Source organism: Salmo trutta, chromosome 36 (assembly GCF_901001165.1).
Source record: "Salmo trutta chromosome 36, fSalTru1.1, whole genome shotgun sequence".
Classification (NCBI taxonomy): Eukaryota; Metazoa; Chordata; class Actinopteri; order Salmoniformes; family Salmonidae; genus Salmo; species Salmo trutta.
In genome coordinates, this window is record NC_042992.1 from 31,193,232 (window position 1) to 31,207,614 (window position 14,383).

The window sequence follows — 14,383 nt, forward strand, 5'->3', positions numbered from 1 at the left end:
ACTTTTTCCAAGTCATGCGCCCGCCCACAAGAGGGTTCAAAAGGCTTAGTTTCCACCTCCGGTGTCGAGTAGCCGCCATCTTTGTATCCGTTCAAATACAAAAATAATATTTATTTTCATTCACTAAGGTGAGGAGAAAATAATTTGGTATAGGAACTTATGTCCGCAGCCTAAGAGCATTCATTTGAAGCCTTATCGAGGTAAGAACTACACAACGTTAGCTTGCTTCCATTCGGGATTCCGCCTGCAGCTAGCTAGCTAACGTTTGCTGTTATTAAAGTTAGCCAGACATTAGCTAACTATGTGGAGCACATCTTAAATCTGGTTGGCAACGAGACAGAGTACCTCAGCAACGTGGTAGTTTCGAAGTTGGCACATTGTGCGAAAATCCATCCATCACGCGCACAAAGTTTGTAGAACTTTCCCATTTCTTAAAAGTGCATGTTCATAGTTTTTAAAGTGCCATTAACGTTGCTAACTAACGTTACTGTAGTTAATGTAGATGTAGTTATTACTTGCTAACTTTAGCTAGCTAGCTACATGGTTGGTTTTAGCTACATGGTTAGTTAGATAACAAACCTGGCGCCATCAGGCTCAGATGGTAGAAATACTCGTACATAAAGGTGATTGCGTCTCACGTCTTTGACAAACAAGCAATTATGAATACATCGAACGTTCAAATTTGAAATTGCGCGAAACCATTTGAAGCATACGAGAAAGAATGCCGTTAACCGGATGTGGAAGTAGTTTTTTTCTCTTCGTGTAAAATAGGAATTTCTCTACTGACTTCCCCCGGAAAAACAACAACTTAATATCAGTGTTTCCTGTCATGTATTTAAATGTCTTTGTTGGTGGTTGTTAAATAATGTGGGTGAAAGATTTAACGTATAATGTGACACATGGCCGCCTCTTGTTCGTTTTCACCACCGAGGCGCATAAGATGGCTACTCGTCTTCTCCATCAACGATGGCATCATCATCACGCTTTTGCAATGAAGAGAGCCTTATGTTAGTGGGCTCTCATGATTGTAGCAATAATTTGTCACCGATAACCAATCAGCAAACTACTATGTAACGACAACAACAACAAAAAATGCACATCTGCTATTCACATTTTACGAACATATTACTTTGTGCTGGGTCATCGTTGGCCCATGCATGCGACAGATCATAACGTTTTTCAAATGTAGCGTTAGCCTATTACCCGTTGGACGTTACGGATAACTACCTTCACTTATGTCAGCAATGACTGATAAAGGGTTTTGAGTGATGTTATATGTAGCATAACTGACTTCATACTTTACAACATTCATTGTGTTATGCTCAAATGGAACGTCTGATAAGCATGTATCGGGAATGGCTAGACCCATTCGCCTGTATTGCACGAGTCTATGCAGGAGTAATGTAAACAAACCTGTGTTGTCTCTGGAGTCGTTTCACACGTGCACTCCACAGAACGAAAGGGCGTCTTTCACTATTGATTTCTTACATTAAACGCCAAATTGTAACCAACAGTGCAAAAAAGGTATTAGGTGAACAATAGGTAAGTAAAGAAATAAAATAAAAAAACAGTAGCGAGGCTATATACAGGCACCGGTTAGTCGGGCTGATTGAGGTAGGATGTAGATATGGTTAAAGTGATTATGCATATATGATAAACGGAGAGTAGCCGTAGCGTTAAAAGAGGGGGTGGCGGGACACTGCAGATAGCACGGTTAGCCAATGTGCAGGGGCACTGGTTGGTCGGGCCAATTGAGGTAGTATGTACATGAATGTATAGTTAAAGTGACTATGCATATATGATAGACAGAGTAGCAGCAGTGTAAAAGAGGGGGGGACACACAATGCAAATACCCCGGGTAGCCATTTGATTACCTTTTCAGGAGTCTTATGGCTTGGGGGTAAAAACTGTTGAGAAGCCTTTTTGCCCTAGACTTGGCACTCCGGTACTGCTTGCCATGTGGTAGTAAAGAGAACAGTCTATGACTGGGGTGGTTGGGGTCTTTGACAATTTTTAGGGCCTTCCTCTGACACCGCCTGGTGTAGAGGTCCTGGATGGCAGGCAGCTTAGCCCCAGTGATTTACTGGGCCGTACGCACTACCCTCTGTAGTGCCTTGCGGTCGGAGGCCGAGCAATTGCCGTACCAGGCAATGATGCAACCAGTCAGGATGCTCTCGATGTTGCAGCTGTAGAACCTTTTGAGGATATGAGGACCCATACCAAATCTTTCTAGTTTCCTGAGGTGGAATTGGCTTTGTCGTGCCCTCTTCAGGTCTGTCTTGGTGTGTTTGGACCATTCTAGTTTGTTGGTAATGTGAACACCAAGGAACTTGAAGCTCTCAACCTGCTCCACAACAGCCCCGTCGATGAGAATGGGGGCGTGCTCGGTCCTAATTTTCCTGTAGTCCACAATCATCTTCTTAGTCTTGGTTACGTTGAGGGATAGGTTCTTATTCTGGCACCACCCGGCCAGGTCTCTGACCTCCTCCCTATAAGCTGTCTCGTCGTTGATCAGGCCTACCACTGTTGTGTCGTCTGAAAACTTAATGATGGTGTTGGAGTCGTGCCTGGCCATACAGTCGTGGGTGAACAGGGAGTACAGGAGGGGACTGAGCATGCACCCCTGAGGGGCTCCAGTGTTGAGGATCAGCGTGGCAGATGTGTTGCTACCTACCCTCACCACCTGGGGGCGGCCTGTCAGGAAGTCCAAGATCCAGTTGCAGAGGGGGGTGTTTAGTCCCAGGATCCTTAGCTTAGTGATGAGCTTTGAGGGTACTATGGTGTTGAATGCTGAGCTGTAGTCAATGAATAGCATTCTCACGTAGGTGTTCCTTTTGTCCAGGTGGGAAAGGGCAGTGTGGAGTGCAATAGAGATTGCATCATCTGTGGATCTGTTTGGGCTGTATGTAAATTGGAGTGGGTCTAGGGTTTCTGGGATAATGGTGTTGTGAGCCATTATCAACCTTTCAAAGCACTTCATGGACGTGAGTGCTACGGGTCTGTAGTCATTTAGGTAGGTTGCCTTCGTGTTCTTGGGCACAGGGACTGGTGGTCTGCTTGAAACATGTTGGTATTACACACTCAATCAGGGACATGTTGAAAATGTCAGTGAAGACACCTTCCAGTTGGTCAGCACACGCCCGGAGCACCTTTCCTGGTAATCCATCTGGCCCCGCAGCCTTGTGAATGTTGACCTGTTTAAAGGTCTTACTCACGTCGGCTACGGAGAGCATGATCACACAGTCGTCCAGAAGATCTGATGCGCTCATGCATGCCTCAGTGTTGCTTGCCTCGAAGCGAGCATAGGAGTGATTTAGCTCGTCTGGTAGGCTCGTGTCACTGGGCAGCTCGTGGCTGTGCTTCCCTTTGTAGTCTGTAATAGTTTGCAAGCCCCGCCACATAAGACGAGTGTCGGGAGCCGGTGTAATACGACTCAATCTTAGCCCTGTATTGACGCTTTGCCTGTTTGATGGTTCGTCCGAGGGCATAGCAGGTTTTCTTATAAGCTTCCGGGTTAGAGTCCCGCACCTTGAAAGCGGCAGCTCTACCCTTTAGCTCAGTGCGACTGTTGCCTGTAATCCATTCAGGGCTCAAACCGCCCAATTGATAAATTAACGCTACATGACCTAAAGTATGTGGACACCTGCTCGTTGAACATCTCATTCCAAAATCATGGGCATTAATATGGACTTGGTCCACCCTTTGCTGCTATACCAGCCTCCACTCTTCTGGGAAGACTTTCCACTAGATGTTGGAACATTGCTGCAGGAACTTGCTTCCATTCAGCCACAAGCATTAGTGAGGTCAGACACTGATGTTGGGTGATTAGGCCTGGCTCGCATTGTTCCAATTCATCCCAAAGGTGTTCGATGGGGTTGAGGTCAGGGCTCTGTGCAGGCCAGTCGAGTTCTTCCACACCGACCTCGACGAACCATTTCTGTATGGACCTCCCTTTGTGCACTGGGGCATTGTCATGCTGAAACAGGAAGGGGCCTTCCCCAAACTGTTACCACAAAGTTGGATGCACAGAATCATCTAGAATGCCATTGTATGCTATAGCATTAAGAGGGGCCTAGCCCGAACCATGAAAAACACCCCAGACCATTATTCCTCCTCCACCAAACTTTACAGTTGGCACTATGCATTGGGGCAGGTAGCGTTCTCCTGGCATCCGCCAAACCCAAATTTGTACTTCGGACTGCCAGATGGTGAAGCGTGATTAATCAATACAGAGAACACGTTCAGAGTCCAATGGCGGCGAGCTTTACACCACTCCAGGCGATACTTGGCATTGTGCATGGTGATCTTAGGCTTGTGCTCGGCCACGGAACCCCATTTCATGAAGCTCCAGACGAACAGTTCTTGTGCTGATGTTGCTTCCAGAGGTAGTTTGGAACTTGGTTTTGAGTGTTGTAACTGAGGACAGACTATTTCTACGCACTACAGCACTCTGTAAGCTTGTGTGGCCTACCACTTTGCAGCTGAGCTGTTGTTGCTCCTAGACGTTTCCACTTCACAATAACAGCACTTACAGTTAACCAGGGTAGCTCTAGCAGGGCAGGAATTTTACAAACTGACTTGTTGGAAAGATGGCATCCTATGACGGTGCCACATTGAAAGTCACTGAGCTCTTCAGTAAGGCCATTCTACTGCCAATGTTGTCTATGGAAATTGCATGGCGGTGTGCTTGAATTTATACACCTGTCAGTAGGGCTGGGCGATATGGCCAAAATCTCATATCCCCATATAGGTCATTTCATATCCCGATTATGATACATATCACGATTATAGCACATTTTCTGTAAATTCAATGAATAGTTTATATAAAATGACATGTAAAGGCCTATTTCTTATTACATTTTGAATTATACTCAACAAAAAGGTAATTACTCATATTTGATTATTTCTCCTTTTATTTAGAACCTTTGTACACATTTTTTATTAAGCATGTAACAAAATATAAAATGTATGTATCAAATCGAAAAAGGTAAATAGAAAACACTTCAACTATAGTTGCAAGCAATCAATATAGGCCTAAAATAAATGTCTTTTTTGGGGCTTGCCTGTTTTGCATGTTATTTTGGCATTAAAACAAGTCACATATCAGTTTGGGTCAGGTATTAGTACCAACTCATGAAACCCCCATTTCTCGACCGTGTAAATTGGGACCATGTCTTTGCAGATGTAAGTTGTAACGGAAGCTGTTTTGTCCTTCCATCTTCGTGATTCTTTGCCATGTGGTGTGCCGCGAGCAAAAGCCTCTTGCAACGTCTGAGTCGGGGGTTTGTTTTGAACACTCCACTACTTTTTGGGGTCTCATCCGTGGACTCTGTCCGTACTGTTTCACATGATTCTTGCGTAGGTGGTAAAAGAGGTTAGTGGTGTTTGAGCCTGTTGTCGGGACCGGCCTACGCCATATTTAGCAGAGGACGGTTTTCTGGTCCGTGTCAGACTTTTCATACCCAAACCATGTCCATGCGACCAAAGTAGCCCCTCTTAGGCACGGTCTCTGTGCTATGTGTCACGTTCACTCTCCTCCATGTTTGTTTGTGTTGCAAATTTCTACGCAAAGCGTCATCCAATTGCTAAAAAATATTGCCGAAAAGAGTGATTTGCAACACAATGAACTAGAAAACGTCCTTAATTTATCGTTACACTAAATATCGTCCAGCCCTACCTGTCAGCAACGGGTATGGCTGAAATGTCAGTATCCACTAATTTGAAGGGGTGTCCACATACTTTTGTGTGTTATAGGTAGGGGTAAAGTGACTAAGCAGCAGGATAAACAGTAACAGCAGTATGTGAGGAGTCAAAGTTGTAAGTGCCATTACTACTAGAATACTTCCATGATGACTGCTGTTGTTAAACCAAATGTGTCTAACGTAACTAATAACTTAACTTTATGTATGTAAGAGCTGAAGTATGATTTTAAAACACATCTAGCTATGTTCATTTGTAAATATCTGCTAGGACAGAGTCCTCTCATTTGATTAAGCTAGAGAACCCTAACCCATTATTTAGTTTAAAAAACAGGCATAAAAGTACATACTTTATCAAGTAGGGCCCTGTGTTTTGGTTAATCATGTCACATGACCTGGATTTAAACTTTATTTTAAGCCTTTTCCAGAAATGAGAATTGGACCAAAATTGAAATCATTTGTCTGAGGATGGTGCTGGACCATCTGACATAAAAAGAAAACGGGACAGTTTGATGAAAAAGCATCAAATAAAGGTTAAAATCCAGATCAGGGAAAATATACTACAACAGTTGCATACTTGTACAATCACATAGGGACAAATACTGCAACCTTTGTAATTGTGTTGTCTCAGATGTCGCTGGTGGATTTGGGGAAGCGGCTACTTGAGGCTGCACGGAAAGGCCAGGACGATGAAGTCAGGACACTCATGGCCAACGGGGCTCCCTTCACCACAGACTGGGTAATGAATCCTCTCTTAACTTCTCTATCTGGGCAACTTTTATTATCTGCTTCAGTTTAACTTCTTTTACCCACCCCTGGTTTTGGCTGGTTTGTGTAATCTAAATGCAAAACAAGATATGCAAGTTCATAAGTTAAAAAAAAAGTGCCAGTCCAATTCACCTATATGGTCTTTTGACTCTTTGTCCCTCTTACTCTTTGGCACTCTGAGCAGCTAGGCACATCTCCGTTGCACCTGGCCGCCCAACACGGACACTATTCCACCGCCGAGGTGCTGCTCAGAGCAGGTGTCAGCAGGGATGCCCGAACCAAAGTGGACAGGACCCCTCTGCATATGGCCGCTTCAGAGGGCCACACCGTCATTGTGGATCTATTAGTCAGGGTACACACGTCTCTAAGGTTTTAGCTGTTTGTTCTGTGTTTAGGCCTGATATCTAGGTTGGGTCTGACCTGGCACCCTATTCCTAATATAGTGCACTGCTTTTGACCAGATACCAATTTCAGATGCAGACCTAGTCTTTCTCTGACCAAAATGTCTTACATCTAAGTGCACTAGAAAACGTGGATACATGTGTGAAGAAAGCAGAAAAACGTCCAAATCTGCCAGGTGCCTTACCTTCACCTTATTTCTCCTGGGTCACTCTCTACAGAGTGGAGCAGACATTAATGCCAAAGACATGCTGAAGATGACTGCTCTCCACTGGGCCGCCCAGAACGGCCACCAAAGGGTAGCAGAGACGCTCGTCAAACATGGCGCAGATGTTCACGCTCTCAGTAAATTCGATAAGACTCCATTCGACATCGCAGGAGACATCCAGAATGCAGACCTTATGCTCCTACTACAGGTGAGAGACCTCAAGTTGCATGTGGAGTCTAATTGAAAGGTCTCCATGCAATATTATTATGGACTCTAAAAATAAAAAATGTACCTAAAGGACTTTCTCCCCAAAAAACATTATTTTGAACTTCTTTGACAGTATGCTCCTTTAGGATTACAATGCATTTACATAATTATCCAGATACAGACGTTTTTGCGTTACTTCTTATTTCAATGCACAACTGCCTCCTTTGTTTGTAGGAAGTCTCATGATTTCTATCCTAACGGTCTCCCGTCTGTGGCGATCTGGTATGTATGCTCTTATAGTGTTGACAATGTGTTTGTCTATAGGAAGGAATGCAGAACCAAGTGAACATGAACGCAGAGGCTGGCATGACGGGGAGCTCGGCCCAGCCTCAGTTTATCATCCAGGGCATCCCAGGGCTCCAGGGGGGCGTGGTCAACCTGGCGGACCTCCTCAACAACGCTGCCAAGGCCAACTCTGGTAGGCTCCAGGGGGGCGTGGTCAACCTGGCCGACCTCCTCAACAACGCTGCCAAGGCCAACTCTGGTAGCTACTGGGTTTATACACACAGACTAGGATTCATACGATTGTCAGAGGACCAGTCATTTCAAAAGGTTTTGTGGCTGAAATGTGTCCATCTTACTGCTTTTATGTTATGGAAACTGGTGTCTCCAGTTAATAGCTGCATAAGAGTTCAAGGATCCCCCTGTCTCAGAGCAATATATTCCCCAAGCTCCTTTGTTTCCTCTAATCTAGTGCCTGGCCTTTATCACTCGGATCTTATAAGCTGATAAAGTCTGCTGATGCTGTGTGGACTCACACAAACGGGTAGCTACCACCACAATATGTGGAAGTAAAAGGTCGGGCTGAAAATATACATGAATTCTCAGCGTTCAGATGTAAATACTTTCTCACAGCTTGAATTCTTTTGAGCTTTAGCATGTTACTGTATGTAATGCTTATTTAAATGACAATATTGAGTTGACTGCCACAAACTACAGTGTATATAGGCTTATGAACTATTTCCTAATACAAGAGCTGTAGTCGACAGTTAACTTTAACTTTTCCCTCCTCTCTCCCTCTGACCCCTTGTCTGACAGCAGGTGAATCTGAGGAAGCCATAGCAGCCAATTCTTTGGACCCCGGCAGCATCCAGCACATGGTGAACGAGCAAGGTCAAAGGGTTATCACCATAGTGACCGACCAACACGGTAACCTGCAGACTGGAGGGCTTGGTCAGCCATTCTTTGTCACCATGCAGCACGGACAACAGAGTAAGAGAACGTCTCCCTTTTGGTCACTTAACAGTGACCCTGTTCCATTTCAGCCTGTAGCCACTTCCCATAGCCCTTATCCATTTGGGAACAGTTTCCCAGATCCTACTCCTGGACTAAAAAGCACACTCAGTGGCTTTCTCTGGGTCTAGGAAACCTCCACTTGGTGTTCTAATGCTGTGTTCATAACCAAATGGGAAGGTGGTATTTACCACATATGACTGGAAAGAATCTGCTATCGCCCCTCCAACTGGTACTACTATTACTAATGGGAAACTCATCCATCATCCCTGAGCACCGACTTCTCCCATATGCTGACCTCTTGAGGTCACCTACTAAAGAAATTACCTCAAACAGAATTTTCGGCTGTTAAATACAACAAAACATTATTTATAAAAAGCAATCTATTAATATGGTTGACGCAGCTTGTTGGTCATTAGCCAATCTGTGTTTCTCAACGAGTTCAAAGAACGTGAATGCGTCCAACTGGTATTTATGATTTCTCAACTGGTAATTACCCCCTTCTCACTTGGTTATGAACGCAACAAAGTAGTCGGTAAGTTTAGCAATATGGTGGAATGTCCACTTAACCTACAAGAAACCTTATTGTTGTGACAATGTGGATCTTGTATTTGTAGACAACAGTTTTTAGCTTTCTGGCAGGTTGTTTTGTGCAAGTTGCTTTGTAGAACTTTGTGTTCTACTTCATTATTTAATGTACAGTGCAATCGGAAAGTATTCAGACCCCTTCCCTTTTTCCACATTTTATGTTACAGCTTTATTCTAAAATTGATGAGGAAAATGTTTGAATAAATAAATCTACACACAATACCCCATAATGACAAAGCAAGAAAAGGTTTTTAGATAAAAAAAATTAAACAAAAAGTATAAATAAATAAACATACCTTATTTACATAGGTATGCAAACCCTTTGCTATGAGACTCGAAATTGAGCTCAGGTGCATCTTGTTTCCATTGATCATCCTTGATGTTTCTACATCTTGATTGGAGTCCACCTGTGTAAATTCAATTGATTGAACATAATTTGGGAAGGCACCTGTGTATATAAGGTCCCACAGTTGGCAGTGCATGTCAGAGCAAAAACCAAGCCATGAGGTCGAAGGAATTGTCTCTACAGACCTGGGGAAGGGTACCTGAACACAGTGGCCTCCATCATTCTTAAATGGAAGCAGTTTGGAACCACCAAGACTCTTCCTAGAGCTGGCCGCCCGGCCAAACTGAGCAATCGGGGAGACGGGCCTTGGTCAGGGAAGTGACCAAGAACCTGATGGTCACTCTGACAGAGCTCCAGAGTTCCTTCCAGAAGGACAACCATCTCTGCAGGACTTCATCAATCAGGCCTTTATGATAGAGTGGTCAGACGGAAGCCTCTCCTCAGTAAAAGGCACATGACAGCCCGCTTGGAGTTTGCAAAAAGGCACCTAAAGGACTCTCAGAACATGTAAAAAATAGATTATCTGGTCTGTTGAAACCAAGATTGAACTATTTGGCCTGAATGGTGAAGCATGGTGGTGGCAGCAGCATCATGCTGTGGGGGTGTTTTTCAGCAGCAGGGACTGGGAGACTAGTCAGGATTGAGGTGAAAGATGAACGGAGCAAAGTACATAGAGAACCTTTTCCAGCGCACTCAGGACCTCAGACTGGGGCGACGGTTCCCCTTCCAACAGGATAACGACCCTAAGCACACAGCCAAGACAACGCAAGAGTGGCTTCGGAACAAGTCTCTGAATGTCCTTGAGTGGCCCGGCCAGAGCTCGGACTTGAACCCTATTTGAACATCTCTGGAGAGACCTGAAAATAGCTGTGCAACGACGCTCTCCATCCAACCTGACAGAGCTTGAGAGGATCTTCAGAGAAGAATGGGAGAAACTCCCCAAATTCAGGTGTGCCAAGCTTGTAGCGTCATACCCAAGAAGACTGCAGGCTGTAATCGCTGCCAAAGGTGCTTCAACAAAGTACTGAGTAAAGGGTCTGAATACTTGTGTCAATGTGATATTTCTTCTTCTTTTTTTTAAATACATTTGTAAAAACCTATTTTTGCTTTGTCATTATGGGGTATTGTGTGTAGATTGAGGGGAAACAATTATTGCATACATTTTAGAATAAGGCTGTAATGTAACAAAATGTGGTAAAGGTCTAGGGGTCTGAATACTTTCCGAATGCACTAGTTTAATAAGTGACCTATAGTCACTTTTGAGACTATATGATCCTCCAGGCTCTGAACTGTTGTCTGTTGATTTGCAGTGTTGGCGATGCCAGCCAATCAGGTGACAGAGGTGGTTGATGAGGAACCCCAGCCCCCGCCCTCCCGCAAGAGGAAACTGGAGGCCTCGGCCAACCACATGGAGTCTGGCGACACGGTCAGGGGCGGACCACATCTTACTTAGATATTTTTTTTCTCTTGTGCAATATAATGAACTGATATGCTTTTGCCATTTTAACTGATTTAACCAGTTTTATTTAATATTGCTCTAGAGATTCTAGAATCTGCTGTGAAAAATGTTTTTGCATAGATTATATGAAACCCTTAGATTATTTTGGTACTTTGATACTGTGCAGTTGGCACAAGTGGGGTGCAAGTGTGTGTGTGTGTGTGTGTGTGTGTGTGTGTGTGTGTGTGTGTGTGTGTGTGTGTGTGACCTGCAGTCTGACATTTCGGCCTCCTTTCCTCTATCCAGGAGCAGTTACAGAGGCAGCTGCAGGAGGCCAACCGGAAGGCCCAGGAGTACCGGCAGCAGCTGATGTGCAAGGAGCAGGAAGCAGAGCAGTACCGCATGAAGCTGGAGGCAATGTCGCACAGCCATACCAACGGCACCTCGGAGCAGGAGGAGGTGGTTGGGGGTGAGGAGGAGGAGGTGCAGGAGGAGGTGATGCTCCAGGAGGGAGACATTATCATCAAGACGGAGGAGCTGGATTCGGCCGAGGAGCAGGTGACGCTGGTGGACTCGGCGCCCTCCCACACCGAGGTCATCTCATAATGTCAGACAGACTCATGTCACTGACTGAAGGAGAAATGGACATGTGGACTCAGGCGACAGGCCAGCCTGTTGGGGTTTTCATAGCTCTTTTGTTCATTATTTTCCTGCTATGTTTTGTTTTTGTACAATATTTACTTTTTCTGCTGTTTTATTTTCCTCAATTGTGTTTATTTGTGTTTATATGTTTTACAAATAGCGAAGCGAGGAGCTGAATCTATTGATTTGAGGAGCAGGAACGGGACCTGCTCAGCCTGTGACTCAGTAAGGTTGCCTAGCTGAAGAACGTCTATGCTCCCTGGGAAAAACGGGGCCTCGGGCACTCTGTCTCGCATATCTATGGTGTCTGAGACATGTCAATGCTGTGTGGGGAAATACATTTTTCATGGTTCCAACAGCATGTCCTAAGGTGCCCAAGATGCAAATCCAAAGTTTAATAGACATGTCCATCCATAGAACCAGAGGACAGGTCTGTGGAGAGAACACTGTTTTGTTCAACTCCTTCAGTTCTCAAGTCTCCCTCTGCATCAGTCTTCCATCCAACCACCCACCACCATGGGCAATGGGAATGGTACTTAAGCATGCCCATTTCAAAATAATCCTCTTACATGAGAAATGACAGCGCATGTAGTTGGCAACAGTCATTCTCAGCATGTATTGGGCTCATCATTCACAGTGTAATAATGAATTGTTTCAACGTTGTGAATGGCAGTGTTTTGACTTTCATGGCACCACGTTAAGCTTTGTCCTCTAGTTGTCGTCGTTGCCACTTCCATAGTGCGGTAGTGATTGTAGGTTTACTGTTGCACAAGCCACAACTCTCCTCCCGCTAATGTTGATACAAAGATGAACTTCCCGTCGTTTTAATGCCCCCGTGGCATTAATCACTAGTAGCCCCAGTCCCCAGAGACGGACAGGAATAAGGGTGTCAGATTAGGTGACTGTGTCCTTCTGACAACTACTGCTTCTCATGTCCCGACACTTGTTTCTATTACTGTCACTGTTCCGTGACACACTTTTTAGTGTTCTCCCAAGCTGAATGAGAATGTGATGGACATACCTTGGACAACGTCTGGGTTAACGTTTATCACTCGGGTGAAAGGAATGTAATCTCTGCACGCTATTCAGTAAGGGCTGAATGTAAACTTGGAAATTAAGGTTATGCTTGTGGATATCAAGTTCTGATACGTCCATAGTGTATCAGATCCTTTTCCCCGGGTGTACGTTTTTCATTAGACCCACTAAAATTTAGTTTGTTTATTGAAACAACAAACTCATAAAATTTAACGATGTTGATACACTATATACAAAAGTATGTGCACACCACATCAAATGAGTGGATTTGGCTACTTCAGCCACACCTGTTGCTGACAGGATATAACATCGAGCACACAGACATGCAGTCTCCATAGACAAACATTGGCAGTAGAATGGCCTTACTGAAGAGCTCAGTGACTTTCAACGTTTCACTGTCATAGGATGCCACCTTAACAAATCAGTTCATCAAGTTTCTGCCCTGCTAGAGCTGTCCCGGTCAACTGTAAGTGCTGTTATTGTGAAGTGAAAATATCTAGGAGCAACAACAGCTTAGCCGTGAAGTGGTAGGCCACACAAGCTCACAAAATGGGACCGCCGAGTGCTGTAGCGCGTAAAAATAGCCTGTCCTCTCTTGCAGCACTCACTACTGAGTTCCAAACTACCTCTGGAAGCAGCGTCAGCACAAGAACTGTTTGTCGGGAGCTTCATGAAATGGGTTTCCATGGCCGAGCAGCCACGCACAAGCAAGCCTAAGATCACCATGCACAATGCCAAGCGTTGGCTGGAGTGGTGTAAAGCTCGCCGCCATTGGACTCTGGAGCAGTGGAAATACGTTCTCTGGTGTGATGAATCACACTTCACTATCTGGCAGTCAGGGTTTGGCGGATGCCAGGAGGACACTACCTGCCCGACTGCATAGTGTCAACTGTCAAATTTGGTGGAGGAGGAATAATAGTCTCGGATGGACTAGGCCCCTCAGTTCCAGTGAAGGGAAATCTTAACGCTACAGTGACATTCTAGATGATTCTGTGTTTCCGACTTTGTAGCAAAGGGGTAGACCAACTCCATATTAATGCCCATGATTTTGGAATGAGCTGTTCGACGGGCAGGTGTCCACATACTTTTGGTAGTGTGTGTGTGTGTGTACACATTCTTGGCATTAAAATGTTTATGTACTCTGATCCGTGGTCAGTTTTTGAGAGGAGCGTGCGTCTTGTATAATTGATTTCTCACCATGACTAACTGGGCAGACGAACTACACCACCGAATTTTTGGTTTCAGAATTGAAACCCCCTCAGATAGCCCCTTTACTTACCAGCCCCAATACCTCTCCTGCCCCTTTTGAAGTTATTGGAGGAAGAGGCCTGCTGTTTTGCTGGAATACCGTTCCTCTGCTCTCCACTCACCCATTGTAAACAAAGACCTGTCTCTTCCTTTATTCAGAAGTCAATATTCTTCATGACTAATAGTTATATTTTATAAGCTCTCCGCAAGCCTTTTTCTTATGTACATATAAAATTGTATTTTTTTAAGTGTATCCGAATGCTATGGGATGTAAAACTGCCTATATATGAAATATAAGCACATCTTTCGTTTAGCATCTCTTTGCCAGATTGTATAGTTGAACATGTTTAATATGCACCAATTTGATGAAATAATCATATTTACCATGATTTGACTGTTGTAGCTTTACCTGTCGTTTCGCTACTGCTCTCACAGTTGCGGCCACTTGACCGAGCCATGAATGACTGTGTACTTTGATTGCTTTGATTAAAAAACGATGAAAACTGTCTTAA

The 14,383-nt window shown here is 44.5% G+C and overlaps 1 protein-coding gene across 7 annotated transcripts; it reads left to right on the top strand.

Moving 5' to 3' along the window:
- Positions 1–38: 38 nt before the first annotated feature.
- LOC115175867 (GA-binding protein subunit beta-1) lies at positions 39–12,861 on the top strand. 7 transcript variants are annotated; one of them, XM_029735451.1, is made up of 8 exons: positions 39–200; positions 6,331–6,438; positions 6,652–6,819; positions 7,088–7,282; positions 7,606–7,825; positions 8,383–8,553; positions 10,819–10,934; positions 11,253–12,861. In XM_029735451.1, exons 2-8 carry the CDS (start codon positions 6,331–6,333, stop codon positions 11,550–11,552), a joined length of 1,278 nt encoding a protein of 425 aa, XP_029591311.1. In that variant the 5' UTR covers positions 39–200; the 3' UTR covers positions 11,553–12,861. The 7 variants fall into 7 exon arrangements, with proteins under 7 accessions (XP_029591311.1, XP_029591307.1, XP_029591314.1 ...); XM_029735447.1 differs by having other exon boundaries at positions 40–200; positions 8,380–8,553; XM_029735454.1 differs by having other exon boundaries at positions 40–200; positions 7,606–7,759.
- The last annotated feature ends 1,522 nt before the right edge of the window (positions 12,862–14,383 follow it).